The sequence below is a fragment of the Lissotriton vulgaris genome, chromosome 5 (assembly GCF_964263255.1).
Source record: "Lissotriton vulgaris chromosome 5, aLisVul1.2, whole genome shotgun sequence".
Taxonomy (NCBI): Eukaryota; Metazoa; Chordata; class Amphibia; order Caudata; family Salamandridae; genus Lissotriton; species Lissotriton vulgaris.
The window spans coordinates 823,030,952-823,049,081 of record NC_141693.1 but is presented as its reverse complement, the minus strand read 5'-3'; the positions used below and the strand labels follow the sequence as shown (position 1 = coordinate 823,049,081).

The 18,130-nt window shown below is 48.8% G+C and overlaps 1 protein-coding gene across 3 annotated transcripts in view; it reads left to right on the top strand.

The window, feature by feature from the left end:
- Positions 1 to 18,130, top strand: part of LOC147711650 (polyunsaturated fatty acid 5-lipoxygenase-like) — an 836,408-nt gene that overhangs the window by 533,279 nt on the left and 284,999 nt on the right. For all 3 annotated transcript variants that reach the window (XR_015295955.1, XR_015295954.1, XM_086922316.1), the window contains exon 8: positions 5,011 to 5,214. Coding sequence is in view for 1 of the 3 variants with exons in the window: in XM_086922316.1 (XP_086778442.1) it covers positions 5,011 to 5,214 (204 nt within the window). In the remaining 2 variants the exon portion in view is untranslated. The remainder of the gene's footprint in view (positions 1 to 5,010; positions 5,215 to 18,130) is intronic.

Below are 18,130 nucleotides of genomic sequence, written 5' to 3'. Positions count from 1 at the left end.
AGCATGAAATTATTCAATCAACACTTTTTCATAAGATCAAGTAATTACATTTTCTTAATATTTTTATGATTTTTCTTCTCACTTTATATTTTTTAAGTACATTTAAAAAAAACACATACTCATATTAATCGGTCCACATGTTTGTGTGAGGCACATTTGAGCAGCACTCTCTGACTGCACATTACATTTTCAAAACAACCTTTTTTAATAAGTAATTTATGCCCAAAATGATGGGTCAAAACATTCAACAACTTAAAATATATATCCAACATGAACATAGATTCACATATCCATATTACATTCATACCAGTCAAATGATTTAATTGATAGTGAGTTATCTATTGTTAATCTCCTTTGTGACCTCTTTTTTCAAGTCCAACTAAAGGGATATTATTATAGCGCACTTTGTTAGTGTAGGCTGCCAATATCTTTTTTCTTTTTTCAGGATAGCCCACATGCAATTGACAAAATTATAGCAAATAACTCCCCATGAATGGTTGTCCCAAAAAGATATTGGAAGCCTACACCAACAAAGTGCACTATACAACCCCTATAGTTGTACTTGAAAAAAAGAGGTCACAAAGATTTTTGTATGTATTTGAAAAATATAAAGTGAGAACAAAAATCATAAAAAGATTAAGGACATTAAATTACTGGATCTTATGAAAAAGTGTTGATTGAACAATTTCAGCTGGGGAACATAACAAGCTGTTTTGACTTTTGGAAAGATGGTATACCTTCCTTAGCCATTTGGAGCATTCAGCCGTTCTCTGGGTCACCTTACTGTGTTCAGCTGACAATTGGGCTTTGTGTATTCCTCCTAGACTGCCACACATAACAGGGAGCCTAGGTGTGCCTGGACGGGCAATCACTTGCAGGATAGGAGGGGACAGTTCTACTTACACTTGAATAGGATGTGTCCTTCCTCCACACAAAGGGGTACATATCCCCTGTAGTAAGTCTGGAGCCAGGGAAGGCAGGAGGCCTGTGAATTTTAAAGGGACACCTTTAAGGAGTAGCTCCTCCCACTTCAAAGGAAGAACCAGGTATAATTAATGGACCTCAGACACCAACTCTTCAGTACATTTCTGCTCCTGTGGAGACTGCCAGGATGAAGGACTGCTCTGCTGCTGAAAGAACTGCCACTTTGCTGGACTGCTTCCCTGCTGGACTACTTCCTCATTGGACTGCTGCCTTGCTCGATTGCTGCCCTCCTGCCTGAGTCAGAAGGATTGAACCTGCACTGAACCCAGGAATCCTGGAGAGACTCCAAGGGCTAGTCTGCTGGCTCTCTGTTCAGGACCACAGAGAACAAACACCCTTTCAACCATGTGAACCAGCACCCAGATCCAGATGGAGGTCCTGGACCCTTGGTGTGGCCTCAGAGAGGCTGAATTGAAGTATTTGGGCTCTTTGTGGCTGTGAACGGGACGGTTGATGCTGAGACCTTGTCACTCACTCAGCCTGTCAGTGCAAAGGTCTGTCAGCCTGACCCTTCGTGCTACAGCATTGACTGCTTGCGGACAGCACCATCACAAAGCACCAGCCTGACAGTTCATGCCAACACAGGTTCTTTGCCCTACATTGACGACCATCCTTAACTTATGACTTTCTTCTGGTCTTGCACAACCATATAGCCGCGAGTGGCGCTTTGGGCTTCTTTACTCTATTTTCACTTTACATTTTTTAAATTGCATATCTTTGGTTTTACTGATTGGATTTTTGTCATTTTTTTCCTGTTTTATTTATTAAAATCTATCTACTCTATATGTCTAATTTAGTGTAGGTTCCTTTGTATGTAGTGTTTTCATTTTATTACTGTTTTGAAGTGCTGCATAAATACTTTACACACTGCCTCTAAGTTAATCTTGACTGCTCTGAGTCAAGCTACCAGAGGCTTGAGCACAGGTTAATTTGGGGTTTGATTGTGCCTTACCTTGACAAGGATGGTAGTTGCTGTTTGAGTAGGGTCCCCCCAACCAGTAACCCAATTTCCTACAAACAGTGTCACCAGGATCTCTGGTAATACCTCATAAAAAGTGCCTCTCTTCTCCTGCCCCTGTGTATGGCTTACTTTATAATCATTGCTAATCACTGTGAAATTAAATTGGGCATGTCTTTTCCCGAGCTTTGCGGCTAGAAAACATTATTGCCCCTTCATATTTGTTTGATTGATCTTAGCTTGGGTGCATTCAGCTCTGTTGAGTCTCAGAAGTTGTATCTGGCCCAGCAGATCTATAATCTTTTACCATACCTGCTGACACTACTACATGTTATGTTGGAGTTCCACAGCAGGGAGGTCGGTCTCAGGATCCTGGAGGACCTCTTCAATACTTTTTCAGCCTTGCGCCTTGCTCCTCAGCACTACAAGTCTGTTCAGTCGCTGCTTTATGGGATTTCAGTACCACTGAAAGTTTTCGTTTACCTGTTTTGTTCAATAGAAGATATTAATGTGTTGGTCCTGGATTGCACGTCTTGAAAACAGGTCTTTAAGTAATTAATTACTGAGATGCATAGATGGATTCTCTGTTGGCTCTTTCATCTCCCATAGCAAGGCGAGTCCATAAAAAGAATATTTATCCTGGGATTGGATTTATAGGAGGCAGAGAAATTTGATTAATGTGTTAGGGTCATTGTTTATGTACACAGGCGTCTTTGAAGCCATAATCTACCATTTTTACGTCCTCCCTGTTCTATGCTATTACATGGTCTGTGCTATTACAGTAAGAACAGTAATATAAACACCGAGCTACAAAGTGATACTGAGGGCACCTCTGCACGTGACTCCAGGACAGCTCTCAGCCCATATTGTTCTATTGGACTTCACGTAGAGTTAGCTTGAGATTCTAAGCTCACTGATCAGTGAATCCTTGTGTAAACCTGTGACGTCAGTTAGGTGTAATCAGGCGTAGCTGCTGTTCCCATTGTCTTGCCCGTAAGCTCCACGATCACTGCCCTTGCAATTGCTGGCCTCTCAGCAGAAAATAGATGCCCATCGAGGATCTCTGAGTGAGACCAGTGACTTCCATCTAACGCTCATCCCCAACGCCTCAGGCGCATCCTCTATTGTGCTGAGTGCTACAGGCGGAGGTGTGAACATTACCTCATTTGCCACTTGACAAGAATGAAAAGAAGGGTTGTGGAAAGCTAGTAATATTTTTGGAGGGCACGCTTCCCTGCCTCCCAGTGAGCATGTTATTCAGGATGGGGGTAAAGCTCAAACAACACTTGCTGCACTGCTCCCAGATTGCACGCCGTGAGCGTGAGCGTTGACTAACTCTGAGGGACAAGTAGGAACAGAAAAGGTGAGAGTTGTTAGAGGGGGGCATGCCACATGGGTTGTGCGGCTTAACTCTGACTTTGAGACCAAACTCGTGCATTATGATGCTTTAAGCGCCAATTCAGGCTATTCCGACATATTGGAAAGGTACACTGCGCAACTGAAACTCCATTTTAGAATTGTGAGTCTGCAGTGGATGATTAAGGCTAAAGTACTTGAGTCTCTACCTGAGTGATTAATTTGAGACTGTAACTGCACATCTCCAGTTATTTGAGCTACGCCAAGGGGTTTTATGATATTCCTATGCATTAATAGTCTGACTTTGGTGTTGTGGCTTCTGTCTGAGCATACTAGAAGTACAATGACCACACAAGGTTACACTGGATCCTTGGAGGCCATTCTTTGCATGGGTGGCTCTGCAAGTTATACATGTCTTAGCTTGATCATTGAAGGTGGATAAAGGACCGATACTAGCTACGTTTCTAAGTTTTTCTTCAAGAGTACCTATTATTTCACCTCCATAATAAAAGAAGAAGAAACATAGAAAACACGCTGACACCTAAATGTGGCGGTCACATGCTGGCGAAAAAAATATTACTTTAAAAGGGAATTGACTATTGTGTATAACTGTAATAGAACAATATAGATACTTCCTTAGCAGACGAGATGTACTTACTTATAGCAGTTACAGAAATTATTTTAGTGTAAATGCAAATCACAGGAAAATGTTATTCCTATTAGTGCGAAGAAAAATTATGTTTGCTTTGAAGCACTGTAACCTGAAGATGTAGTTTAAACAAACAAAGATGAATAAAATAGAACAGTGTAAAGAATGAGAAGAAAAAGCATTGGTAAAGTAAAATATTAATTTGGCAGCTCTGGTAAAGAAGTGCACTTCTTTCTAGGCAGATGTACACAGGTGATCAGGCAAAATGCCATCACTCACAGTGAAAAAAACGCAATGTGTCCGTCTGTAACGAAACTGGTGCTCATGTAAAGCGCTCTGATACCTGATATCATAGGGTCTAGTTTGCGCTACATAAAACTTTAAAAAAAAAGAGGTGTTGTGACCCTTTGTCCCATGCTGTCCGCTGTGGTGGGCAGAAGCAAATGTGAATTTTAATTGAACGTGCATATGCAAGAAGAGGGCTTACACACAGCCCCTCTAAGCATCTACACATGTATGCATTTTTACTTCTGATGTTAATTACTATGGCAAGCCTAAAAACCGGATTGAATGAGCTGGTCATGTGTGTCATGGACCAACCTGAGACTTCCCTGATCTTACCCTTTTACCACTTCATGAGTGTCAGCGTGTGCCCCAATGAGCATTACCATGTGCTCTGGTAGTAAATCACTCTGTGCTCTCTGCTGCACATCGACCTGTGCCCCTCAACACAGCCACTCCTATCCCCCTTCACCCGGCGCTCCTATGAGGCACATTTCCCAGTGTTTCCACTCCCTGAAGTGCATTTCTCAGTCCTCGCCTAAATCGCATCACCCTGTGCTCCTCTGGGCACCCAGAGTGCAACTTCTTGAAGCATCATTTCGTGCTACCCTGGTGCACCTCACCCGATATTGTAGTAGAACACGCTTTAAAGCGGTCTGTCCACAAGCTTAGGGTAACGCTTTTGAATTCTGTTTAGGATATTTTAAGTCCATACTATGTCTCTGATCACTTGCTCATGCACTTCGGTAATAATTCTGTTTCTGTGTGTTTGTGTTTTCAGATAAATCAAAACCCAGGGCCTGACAATCCAATTTTTTTACCCTCGGATGCCAAACATGACTGGTTGCTGGCAAAAATCTGGGTTCGTTCATCTGATTTTCACATCCATCAGACCGTCACCCATCTCCTGAGAACGCATCTTCTTTCAGAAGTGTTTGGAATTGCCATGTACAGACAGCTGCCTGCAGTGCACCCTATTTTCAAGGTAGGTGTTCATTCTGGGGCAACAATTTGGTAACGGATTTAACTAAACAAGCAAAAAGGAACAGTGAAAAATGTTATATTACGGGAATGTTGTTTTTTAAACGGTTTATTTTAGAAAATGAAAGAAACGGAATTACCTTTCCCAAAGCTCTCGGCAAGAGCTGTGTCATGATTTCGTGTGCAGAACAGAACTACTTCCCATTTCTGAAGATACTGTACGGGGTTTAGCTCGACTGAAACCACACCTCGGAACCCCGGAGCAGTGACCGCTGTCTCTGTTGCTGTGTCGGAAGCTAAAGCATTATGGGGCAGATTTACAACTTCTGGCGTATCTCTGCTAAATCAGCAGGGATGCACCAGAAGAGTTGCGAAGCATCTGCCCACCCGTGCGCCACCACTGATGCTCCGCATTTACAATGCGGTGCACCGTGGGGCACGAATGGGCAGATGCGTGTCACATCCCCCGGCGGAAAGGCGGCGCATTACTGGAGTTGCGTCGCAAGCGCAACGCAGCTTCAGCAAGGCTCGGGGTTCCCCTATTCCTAACATGCAGCGCCAATCCTTACGCCTGCTTCAAGCAGGCGCAGGGTTTTGACGCAGCATGCCCATAAAAGTGACTGAGTTAGGTAGATTTCACTCAGCCACTTTTCGGAGGCGTTCCTGCGCCGGAACGCCCCCCTCCCCCTGCGCCGGATCGCCCACATGTGGGCAGGGCTTTACAATGTGATGCATCTCCCTAGATGCGACACGTTGTAAATATCCCACAGCATGGCGCTGGCTTTGCGCTGCCGCTGCGTCACAAAAGTGACGCAACGACGGCGCAAATGTGCCGTACGGGGCTGGTAAATCTGCCTCTATTTACTTATGGAGTTACGCCAGAGGAAGATTTCATGATAGGGCCTGTGGTATTGCTTCTTTGATACGCGCTCTCTAGTATGTGCTTGCATCGCAACTGCTGGTTAGTAGCTCCCTGTTTACACACAAGCCTTGGCCTAGAGTCGGTATCACTGCGCTCGCGTGCAAACCCATTGTTATTGTGTGCACGCTATGTAATCCTTCAAATGTGTTTTCCTTTTTATTGGGTTCCTGTTCGTGGCGACACCAACAGGGTTCTCCTGCCACTGCTAGTGAGACGGTTGAGGAGACCTTGGTGGACTGAGGCTACGAATATGGGCTACTTTGTATCAATAAACTTTTCTTGTGTTAAATCCTACCTGCGTGTATTCAGCTGGATATTTTTACACACCACAGGGCCCTAAGGTGGTGTTCTGCTTCACCTTTCTGCTCATTCATGAATTCAGACAATACCTCTGGAATCCACTCCAAGTTGATCTGCATTCCATCTCCTTACTTTCCATTTTCAAAATTGTCATAAATGCTGAAGATGGTCACAAGTAATTCTTACCAATTTGGTCCTAGTTACACTCCTGTTCCCTCCCATTCATCACCCCCTCAATGTAAATAGATACGTATATTCTTGAAAAATGAATGAATGAATAAGAAAATACAGGTAGCATCTTGTTGATGCAGATGTCAAACTGAATAGTTGAGTCATTGCACCTACCACCACCATTAGGTTGCCATCAACAGTCCACTTCGCTGTGGCATCCTCCTATATGCCATTGTCCATTGGTAGCCACAGTTTGAATAGAGCATGGACAGATCAAATGTTTCCACTCAAAACCAACCCTTTTTTTACAGTATGGGTAGCGGCGGATTTTGGGCCGGGGCTAGGTCACCACCCAGAGAAACCTACCAAACCCAGTCATTTCTCGACACCCAAGGTAGTCTAGGTTGAGTGAATCGCACAACATTTTTCCCCAGATGTCCTTGCAAACCTCAAACCTTGACTAAAAACAAGCATTTGCCTCATGTTTCTTTGGGGGAAAGTACCAGGGATCTACAAATTTCCTACCACCAAGCATTCTCACACTTTTTCAGATAGAAATGGTACCCCACTTGTATGGGTGGGCCCAGACCAGGAAAGGCCTCGAAAGCAACATAAACAGATGACTTTGTTCCTCTCAAAAGCAACCCTTTTTTCAAATGTTGGTATCTGTGAATTTTGGACTTGGGCTCTTCTGCCACCCTGGGACACCTACCAAACCCAGACATTTCTGAAAACTAGCTTCCCAGAGAAGTCCTGGCTTGCTTGGTTCACACAACTTTTGTTCTTTTTCTTTTAACCTCGAAGGCCTTCTAAACCTCAAACTTGGCAATAAACATATATCTTCCTCACAGATCTGTGATGGAAAGTTCTGGAAATTATGGTGATCCACAAATTTCCTATCTAGCATTCCCACGATTTTCCGAATAAAATCGCTGCCCCATTTATGTGTAGTGGGCCCAGTGCTCATGACAGAAAAGGGTTCAAAATGCAACACAGATAAAATAAGTTTTTCCACCCAAAACAGGCCCTTTTTCAATATAGGTAGCTGTGGATTTTGAGCATGAGCTCAGTTGCCACCCAGGGAAACTTACCAAACCCAGATTGTTCTGAAAACTAGGAACCCAGGGAAGTACAGTGTCATTTACTTTGCATGGATTGTTTGATTTTTATTACCCAGAAGGACGTGCAGACCTAACACTTAGGCTAAAAATATGCATTTTACACACATTTCCATGAGGGATTGTCACAGGATCTGACAGGATCCACAGAATTCCTACCACCAAGTAACAAAACTAGAAACCGCTGCACTCCGGGGGTAGTCAGGTATATCCAAATAATTGAAAGTTCAAATGGTAAGGGTGCTGAAGATGTTCACCTCCTGTTCCTAGAAGCGCAAGGAAATTATGCGACAGAAAAACCTTTCACCGTGAAAGGTTAAAATCCAGAGCACTCCTTTGGCGATGCAAATCGCAGTATTCGAAAATGGTAGAGAAAGCCAGTTGATTTTTCTAAGATGGTCCCATGTTTGTTTATTCAATCTTTGACATGAATCATATTACGGCTTATAATATATATTCCATCAAGGAATTCATTCAGGTAGGGATCATCAATGAATTCTTCAGTGATCCATTAACATGAAGTAAACACGTTGGAATTATCTCCCCAATGCATTTCCAGCCGTAGATCTTCTTCAGGGGGAACTATCTAGAAAAAATGGTCAAAAAACACATATATCTCGATCCAAGGGGGAATGCATCTGTAAGATACCCGAGGGGTATCTGTAGGTAGCGAGAAATGTGGGGTGATGGTCACATGCAGTTAAAGTGATGCATACGTTCAGTGAGTAACAAAAACAAACAAGTCTGATGCTAGGGCACACGGGTGACAATGAAAAAACAGGGTGGAGGGTGATAGTCAAATTGAAAGTGAAGCCCAAAGGTGTATAAATATAGCGGGTGTGTTAAAAATACAGCGGGTGTATTAAAAACCGCCAAACGAACTTGTGAACAGCGTGGGAAAAAAAGTTGCCATAAGTAACATCAACAGAAAAGTTAACAAATGCGTGCTCGAATATGGGCTATAAAAGTTAGAGAGTGTGAACGCTCGCGGAGCGTTAGTGAATAAGAGAGGCTCTTTGTTAGAAATGGGGATCTCTGGTTGGCTGAGGCTTGCGCCAAAGCCAGGCAGAGACCACCATTCTAGCCAGGGAAAGGGAGTTACACGCCAAAGATAACCCCTGTTCACCCCCTTGGTAGCTTGGCACGAGCAGTCCGGCTTATCCCGGTGGCGATGTGTAAAGCATCTGCACAACACACACAGTAACAACATACTAGGCCCACCACAAAAGGAACTCCACCCAAGGTTATATATAATAATAGCCTTTGTATTATCATAAACACATTAGATGAAAATCACACAATATACACTGTGCCAAGTGGCACAGGCAATATTTACAGGGATTATTTACACATGACAGGGTCGCGTGGACCACTGTCAGAATTAGCACTTGGTAGAGCATCATAAAGAAGAACACGTCATACCCTCCTAACATGACCAGTAATCACTGGCAGCCTCAATACTCAGCGTCAACCTATAACATAGATCATAACAGGCACAGTATCACATAAGGCGAGAACTCTATTCTACGCCAACCTCTTAAGCCTAACTCTAGTAACCTACCATTCTTAAACATACCTTGCATTAGAACATAACCTTAATAACATAACCTGAATAGGGATTCAATCAAATCTAGACCACAGTAGGGAATCACAATAGCATCTAAGACAGTAGGTAAAACCTAATAAGCATAAACAGCACATCTATCAGCGTAAATTAAGGTGCATACCACATACTATAAACATCACATTTTCTAGCACCTATAAACATTACTTTAGGGCCTTGCGCCCTATAAACCTAATAGTCCCCTGGGCCACTTGGCCATCTCTAAGGGGCTTAAATGCCCTCTGTGCAAAGTCAGGGCGCGCTGCTAAGGCAGCGACAGTCAAGGGGGTGCACTTGACGCAAACCTAAACGTGGCAGCTGCCCACTACTTGCTGGGCAGCTGGGAGTTCTCAGTCGCCGGCGTAAACGTTGCAACTGGCATTAAGTGCTGCGCAGCTGTGCAGGCAGAGATGGGGCAAAGGAGTGCGTCTCACTCCTGGGGTAAAAGAACATATCCCCTGAAACAAAGAACCTAAATTTAGCAGCTGCCCACTACTTGCTGGGCAGCTAGAGACAAATTGCGACATGGGCTATCACTGGCCTTAGGACAAAGACTGTGCCAAATGCTGGAGCCATCTGGTTCTGGAACCAACTGAACACCTTGGAGCCTGCTAGGCTCTGGGGAATAATAATGTGCATTTTGGAGCCCTCCAGGCTCTATACAATAATGGGGGCGTGTGGAGCCACCTAGGCTTCAGAACAAAACATGCCCCCTGTCATTGGGCCCTCGGGGGCAAGAACACTGGCCCCCCGGGACCCCCACTGGGGCCCTTTTAGATCATTGGGGCCACCGTTGGAGCCACAGGGCTTGGAGGAATAATCTGAGGCCAAGCCCCTCACAGGGACTTTAAACAAATGGGCCCGTTGGAGCCTTTGCGGCTCTTAAGAAAAATAATGTGCATTGGGGAGTGGCCCACTGTCAAAACGGGGCCACTCGGATACTGCCTTTCCCCCCCTGGACTTACTCATAGCAACTCACCGGAGGGGCGGGCGGAGGCCGGATTCGGATCCCGGTCAGCGCGGCATGCGCGCGGCTCTCCCTTCAAACCGGTAGCCCAGCCGACCAGTTACTGTGCTTCTCTCTCCCTGCTAGCAGCCCCGGGGCTCTCCACAGCTCACGGGAGCCCAGGGCCGCGGGAAGACTTCTCTTCTTCTCACGGGGCTCGAGGAGGCGGGGTGGGCCCCGACCTCTACTCTGATAACCCACTTCCGGCCGCACTCGGGACTTCCGTCCTGCGTCCCCGCCCACAGTCAGGCGGGCCGCGGGCGGCGACGGCTATTTTCGGGGGCAGAATTTGAAGGGGAATGCGCAGTCCCCTGGGTATTCTCTGAACTTTATGGTATCTAATGAGAGTACTGGTGTGTAAACGCTGGTTCTAATCTTGTGTGGCCGCCCATTTTGTAAATGAAGCTCACAACGTCAGCCAAATATGGTTCCTGGTATTGGAATTTGTTAACAAGACAGAAGGCAGAGACAATAAGAAGTTCCTACTGCAACGTGAACTTTACTGGATGCACAAGTTGAACGCCCTTCCCCCAAAAGGGCTCAATGAGACACTGGAATTTAGTTGTTTTCTATAATGTTACCAATATACTTTGGCCTGCTGCCCTGGTCTGTTGTTTCTCTCTGTCCCACATGCAGTCCTTTTAATTATTTTTTTCCGTTATGCCTTATGGTTCGCACAGTCCTTTGATTACAGTTTTATTAATTTATTTCCCACCTTTTTTCTTTACAGCCTTGTGAGACCTTTTTTCCTTTTTTTTCTTTCTTGTCCATGCTCACATTTCCTTTGACACTTTTACTTGTCCTTTGGTTATTCTTTTTGTTTACTTCTTTATGTGTGTTTAGATGTTGATAACTTTATTAGTTTACTAGCTCTCCCTCGCGCGCACACTGCACACGGGACCCCGACTGGCAGTCCCCTTTCTATATCTATACCGGTACTACTCGCATTTAACTCACTTCCGTTTTCACCGAAAGGGCCAGCCGCGCTGGTTTTGCCACCATGGCGTTCGTCGAACCCCAGCACACCTATGTGACCTGTTCTTACCGCGTTGAGGTAAGAGGCAATGTATACCTGTATTTTGTAATTGCTGGATGCTTGTATTTCGTTCACGCATTCCCACCACACCGTGCTTGTTTAGAATCGATTATGTGGGGGGCGTGGCCAAGATGGCGAGGTGAGCGGTCGCACTCTCTGCGCGCTCCCCCGAACCTGAGCCCTTAAGCCGTGATTTAGCGCAGATCTCCCCCGGATCCACGATAAACTTGCAGCTAAAACGAAGAAGCAACCGGTGGTCAGTCGCTGAGCCCACTTTCTATGAGGAGATTGCAGCGGAAGGGCTCCGAAAAGCGACGGCAGCCGGAGCGGAAGCGGAGCCGAGAGCCAAGTCCGCTGGGGGAAAGGGAAGCATCGAGACCCGGCTCGGAGCAGACCTGAGTGCCGCGGACTGCCCGACAGTGGGGGCAAGACTTCGGGGCGCCAAAGGCAAAGAAGCCCCGAGACGGAGGGGTGCCCAGAGACAGCCAGCGACGGCACCGAAACGTATCGCCAGCCGGAGACTTCCACGCAAAGCCGGGATGCGGCCTACAGACGGAGCGGCACTAGCCCCTACCTCAGGCTGAGCGGCGACGAGCACGGCTACTGGCAGGGAGAGGAGAAAGCACCAGCTGCGACAGGAAGTACCCCGAAAGTCAGTCCCCTGAAGCGACTTCGCAAAGTAGCCTGCGGAAGCAGTAGGCCCTGAATCGACTCCGCCAGGACAGCGGGGCCTCTCTGGGGTGCGGCTGGGCGGCTCGCCTAGGGTCAGAGGATATAGGCGAACACCGGGCCCCTATATGCCCAGCCGGTCCTCTGATGGCCGTTAAGCATCGAAGGCGGAAGGAATATTGACCAGAGACAACCGCTGGGAAACACGGCCTACAGTAATCGGCCCATCCCCTCAGCGGTGCGCCACGTGGCGGGCGCCGGATCGTGCGGCCTTGTCGGGCCGGGGGCCCGGACCACGCCGCGGGAGGAACTCGCCAAGGACAGAGACTGTAATTCAAAGTGATCAGAGGTTGTGGTCCGCACGATAGGGCCCTCCCTGATTAAACCGGCGCGAGGTACAGCGGTGCCGCCGGGAGAACTCCTGGCCTGGCGGTATGAACAGCCAGAAGTGGTCAACTGGGACATAACCGGCACGCAGGGATGACACCGGCAGGCAGCTAGGTGAGCGGAGCAACGAGGCCGATAACGATAAGAACTGGTGGATGGAAGCGCCCCCTGGATGACTGTGGCGAAAGGAGCAATGGCGGCCTGCTGAGGCAGCCTGGGGCCTGAAGGGGGTCCTTCAGCACGCTGCTTACAGGATGCTGTCCGGAATCGGAGAAGAAGCTAGGGCCGGTGTAGGATCTACGCGACATCTTAAAACAAGCAGAGTTGGCCGAGGGAGGTTGCAGCCGGAATAGCGAAACTCCAGAGGGCCGGGAACGAGGCAGTAGCATAACGGCGTACCCGGGGAAGGACGCAGCAGGGAGTACAATGGCTGGAAAAGAAGGGAACAAGAAAGGGGAGCGGACATTGCCCAAAATGTTGAACAGGAGAATGACGAAACAAGACAAAGGAGAGCACTCGCCGGGCCACTCGAGAAGCCCACTGGAGGCGGAAAATGGGGAACCACCGGTCACCAGGTCATTCCTGGAATCTCTCTTCAGTTCCCTGCGAGACGACTTCCAGACACTGAAGCAGGAGGTAGCCGGGGAAGTCAGAGAAGTGCAGAGAGAGGTTGATAGCCTCGGTGAACGAGTGGCCACCATGGAAGGAGCGGGACACTCGAGGGACGAAGAGATTGGACAATTGCAGCAGGAAGTGCTATGCCTGAGAGATCAACAATTGGACCTCCAAGCACACAATGAAGACCTCGAAAACCGGTCCCGCCGGAACAACATCCGGGTCCGGGGAGTGCCATCCAAAGAAGGAGGAGTGGACATTGCGGGATACCTACAAAGCATGTTCAAGGAGATACTGGGTGAACCAGAGGACTTTCCCATCAGAATAGACAGAGCACATAGAGTGGGCATTGCGCGTCGAGCCTTGGCGCCGCCAGCTGACATCCTGGCCTTCCTGCCGGACTTCCCGCTCAAGGAGCGGATCCTCCGTGAAGCAAGGAAACAGCAGACATTGCAATTCTGTGGCCACCCTGTTGCTCTCTTCCAAGACTTATCGGCGATCATGCTCCAGAAACGCAGAGCATTTAAAATAGCGACGGATTTCCTGAGAGAACATGGGACGCAGTACTCCTGGGGACATCCTTTCCGGCTTATCTTCCGGTGGAACGGCACCCTACACCAGCTACACTCCCTCCAGGACACTTGCGGGGTACTGGGAATTACCGCAACGGATGAAGAAGCACGTACGCCACGTCGAAGGCGCACCACCAGAGATGGCTGGCAGAGAGTCTCGGAACGCCGGTCCTCTTCCTCTTCTGCTTGGATTCGCCTACCATCCGGGCCGGAATGGACGATGCAGTTCGGGAGGGGGCCAGGGACACAGCCTCGAATGATGTGGCAATGACAGCCTAAAGATGACTCAGGGGGGAGATCCACACAGCCTTTTCATGATGCAGGTTTGGGGGTTCTGAGGGGGAGGGGGAGGCGGGCGGGAGTGTAGTGGCTGGACGTCCACTTCAGTAACTTACCACAGACTTGTCCGTTGAGGACTGGACTGGGACTATGAAACTCTGGAACTTGTTGCAGGAGGGGGGATGGGGGGGGGATGTTGGGGTTATTTTGAGTTGGGGTCAGGGGGGGAGTGTCCGGGGGGAGGGCTCAGGGAGTTATAGTTGGGGACGGGGGAAACGGGAGGGGAGGGTGGGTCATCCAGTGCATGACACAAGGCTCCATTGCCCGTGAAGAGCTCAAATGCCCTGTCCTGCTCAGGCAGGAGCTCTACGTATTCATTTTCACTATCCCACATGCCACCCACGACCATTAAGATTGTAACCCTTAATGTCAGGGGTTTAAATAACCCGATTAAGAGACGGGCGGTGTTATCCTTACTAGAGAGCACCCAGGCAGATATTTGTCTCCTTCAGGAAACCCACTTATTACCCCGCGACTGCCATAGACTTCGCTCACATAAATTCCCGACCCAATTCTTTTCCTCCAGCACCACTAAAACCGCCGGAGTGGCGATTCGGATGGCCCGACACTTTAGGGGAGAGGTCCTTCACAAATATGCGGAACACAAAGGCAGGTTGCTGGCTTATGGGTTTAAGATTGGGGGTATCACCTTTACGATTGGGACCCTGTATAGCCCTAATGAACAACAGGAACGTTTCTTGCGATTGGCACTGGCGGACATCACGGCCACGCAGGATAGGCACATTGTCATCGGTGGCGATTTTAACATAGTCTATGATTAGTCTCTCGATAGGTCCGCACAACGTTTCCCGCAAACCGGAGAGTTCTCGGCCGGGTGTAGGGAATAGATGGCAGAGGTGGACCTTCATGACCTTTGGAGGTGCGACCATCCCACTGAAAGGGAGTATTCGTACTACTCCCACGCACACAAAACGTACGCGAGGCTGGACCATCTTTTGGTCACAACCCCAGTACGAGCCCTGGCCTCGTCAACAGAGATGGGAGTAATCTCCCTGTCGGACCATGCCCCGGTATCTACTACGCTCTGTTTGCCGCCGATATCCCATCCTTCCAGGGTCTGGCGCCTCAGAGATACCCTGTTGCACAGGAAAACGGTAGTGAGACACATCACGGATACTATTAAGGACTACCTGTCCCATAATGATAACTCTGACACCTCCCTACCTACACAATGGGCGTTCTTAAGGCTGTGCTTAGGGTGGAGTTCCTGACCATCTCCGTGGCTGAAAATGAAGAATGGCAAAGCAAGAGAGACAAACTTACTTAACGGGTCCGCAAGCTTGAACACATACACCACCGGACCGGGCCTCCCTGAATTTGAAGGCAACTCACTGCGGCGAGGAAACTCCTAGCGGCCCTGGATATGGACCGCGGAGTATGCCGCGCTGCGACTACGCCATACCTACTATACTGGGGGGGACCGTTGTGGTCGGTTATTGGCGAGTCGACTCAGGGCGGCGCACCAGCGACAGATGGTGAAAGGGGTCACTGACCCCACGGGGACGATGGCCACGGAGGATGCCAAATTGCTGAGACCTTTCGCAAGTTCTATGCAAATCTTTATGCCGGGGACCCCCCGGACGAGCAGGCGACAGAGGCGTATCTGGCCTCGGTCGACCGTCCCTCCTTAGCCCCCTCACAGGCAGAACACCTTGACAGAGATATCCGGATTGAAGAGGTGGGCTCCGCCATTGCCAAGCTTAAGCACGGTAAGGCCCCGGGGCCGGATGGTTATACCTCTCTTTTGTATAAGACATTCTGCACGTCTTTGGCCTCACTCCTTACCCGTCTGTTCAATTTGTTTGCGGACCCCGGTGCCATTCCGCCAGACCTCCTGCAGGCCTCTCTTACGGTTATTCCCAAACCCCGGAAGGATCCAACACTTTGCGGTTCGTACAGACCGATATCCTTTTTGAATGTAGATCTTAAGCTAGATACCGGGATTCTCGCGGCCCGACTGGCCCCTCATCTGCCTGGTCTTATAGAACCAGATCAGGCGGGATTCGTCCCCGGGCGGCAGTCGGTGGATAACACGAAGAGGATAGTTCATCTCATTGAGAATGCCTCCCGGATCCCCGAAGAGAGGATGATGTTGGCGGTAGATGCCGAAAAGGCGTTTGACCGAGTGTAAATGTAAATGTATAGGCATTTATATAGCGCACTACTTACCCCTAGGGTCCCAAGGCGCTTCGACCACTGCGAAACCCTTCCTGGCTTCCCTGAGAGATGGTCCCTTAATGGGTATCTCCAGGGTGAGACCAGGCATCCCCGGCGGTCTGGTGGGGCCGTTAGTGAAGATGAGGCAAGCTAATGCCCAGAGTTGCCGAGTGTGATCGCTGATCAGAGTGGGCACCGAGGCGAGAGAATTATCGAGTCCGCTGACCCTGGTCCAGAAACCTGCCGCGCCGGGAATCGAACCCTGGTCCCGGGCCGTCCTCTGCTCTCGGGTCTGCCGCCTCTAGCCAGTGAGCCACACTACTTCACTGGCCCTATCTAGAAAAGGTCTTACAGAAGGTAGGCATAGGGGAGAAATTCTGCTCCATGATTTTCAATTGCTATAAATTTCCGACAGCAATAGTACGAGTGAACGGTTACAGTTCACGCAGTTTCACAATCGAAAGAGGCACTAGGCAGGGATGTCCGCTCTCCCCCTGATATTCGCCCTTTATATGGAGCCATTTGCACAAAGGATCCGTACCAACACAGCGGCCACAGTGGTGCGGATGGGGGGCTTCACGCACACCATAAGCCTCTACGTGGATGACATTATTCTGTCGCTGGACAATCCCCGGACCTCACTTCCGGCATGCATGGAAGAGATGGACGCCTTTTCCGCGGTAGTGGGCTTCAAAATGAACATGGGGAAGTCTGTAGCCTTGGACTTGTCACTCACATCAGCTACTAGATCTTATCTGCAGGGCCTGTTCCCGATGCTTTGGTCATTGGACCTGGTGCCCTATTTAGGGATCCAACTGGCCCCCACCTTACCGGCCATGGTGGCGGCTAATTACACCACCCTGAGTACCAAGATCCGAGAGGAACTTGGACGGTGGACACGTAGCACTATTTCGTGGCTGGGCAGAATAGCTGCAGTCAAAATGACGGTCCTGCCCCAGATTCTGTATCTATTCCGGGCCTTACCACTTCAGCCACCCACGGGGTGGATTCAACAAACGCAAACAGATCTCGCGCGATTTATCTGGCAGTGCAAAAAACCTAGAATGAAGAGGACGCTCTCCGTGCTGGCCCCAGAGGCTGGAGGCCTTGGGATACCTGACCTCCGTAAGTACTTTCAAGCGGCACAGCTGCGCTATCTGGTGGAGTGGAGTAGGTGGGAATCGGAAAAACACTGGCTCTTCCAGGACCAGGCGGTGGCGGGCCGTACCTGCAGTAGGTACCATTCCTGCGCCGAGCTCACCGTCCCGCTAATTTATATGCTTCCTTCGTCACCAGGGTTCCCCTAAGGGTTTGGGATGCCACCAACATAGTTCATAGTCTTATTACATTCCCGTCGCCACTCACACCATTGGTCGACTACCCGGACTTCACACCAGGGATGGAAAAAGGGGCCTTCGCCCACTGGCGGGAGGACGGATGCCGAGCACTGTGCCATATATATGACACGGAGGGGGTCATTCCCTTCACACACTTTAGACAGGAGTATTCATTCCCGGAAACTGAAAGGCTTCGGTACATGCAGGTTCGCCACTGGGCGCTACATCCACAGGTGCGAGAGGCAGCTGACAGACCGTTGCTCCCTTATGAGAAGTGGCTCTTATCCCGCACGTCGGATGCGAAACTAATTACAGATCTCTATAAACTATTGCAACTGCCCTCTTCACATTTCTACAATCCTAGGAGGGAGCGTTGGGAGAGGAAGCTAGGCAGGTCACTGAGCCACAAGGAATGGGAGCAGATATCATACAGGGCAAGGCATTCAGCATACCATATGGGGCTCACTGAAACATTGACCAAGATCTCAACTTACTGGTATTACACCCCTGAACGAATACATGAAATGGACCACAATAAAGATAGCGCTTGCTGGAGGGGATGTGGGCAAGTGGGCACACTGACGCATATTTTATGGGACTGTCCACTCTTTAAACCCTACTGGAAAGAAGTAATTGATGACGTTGACTCGCATTTCGACACTGAACT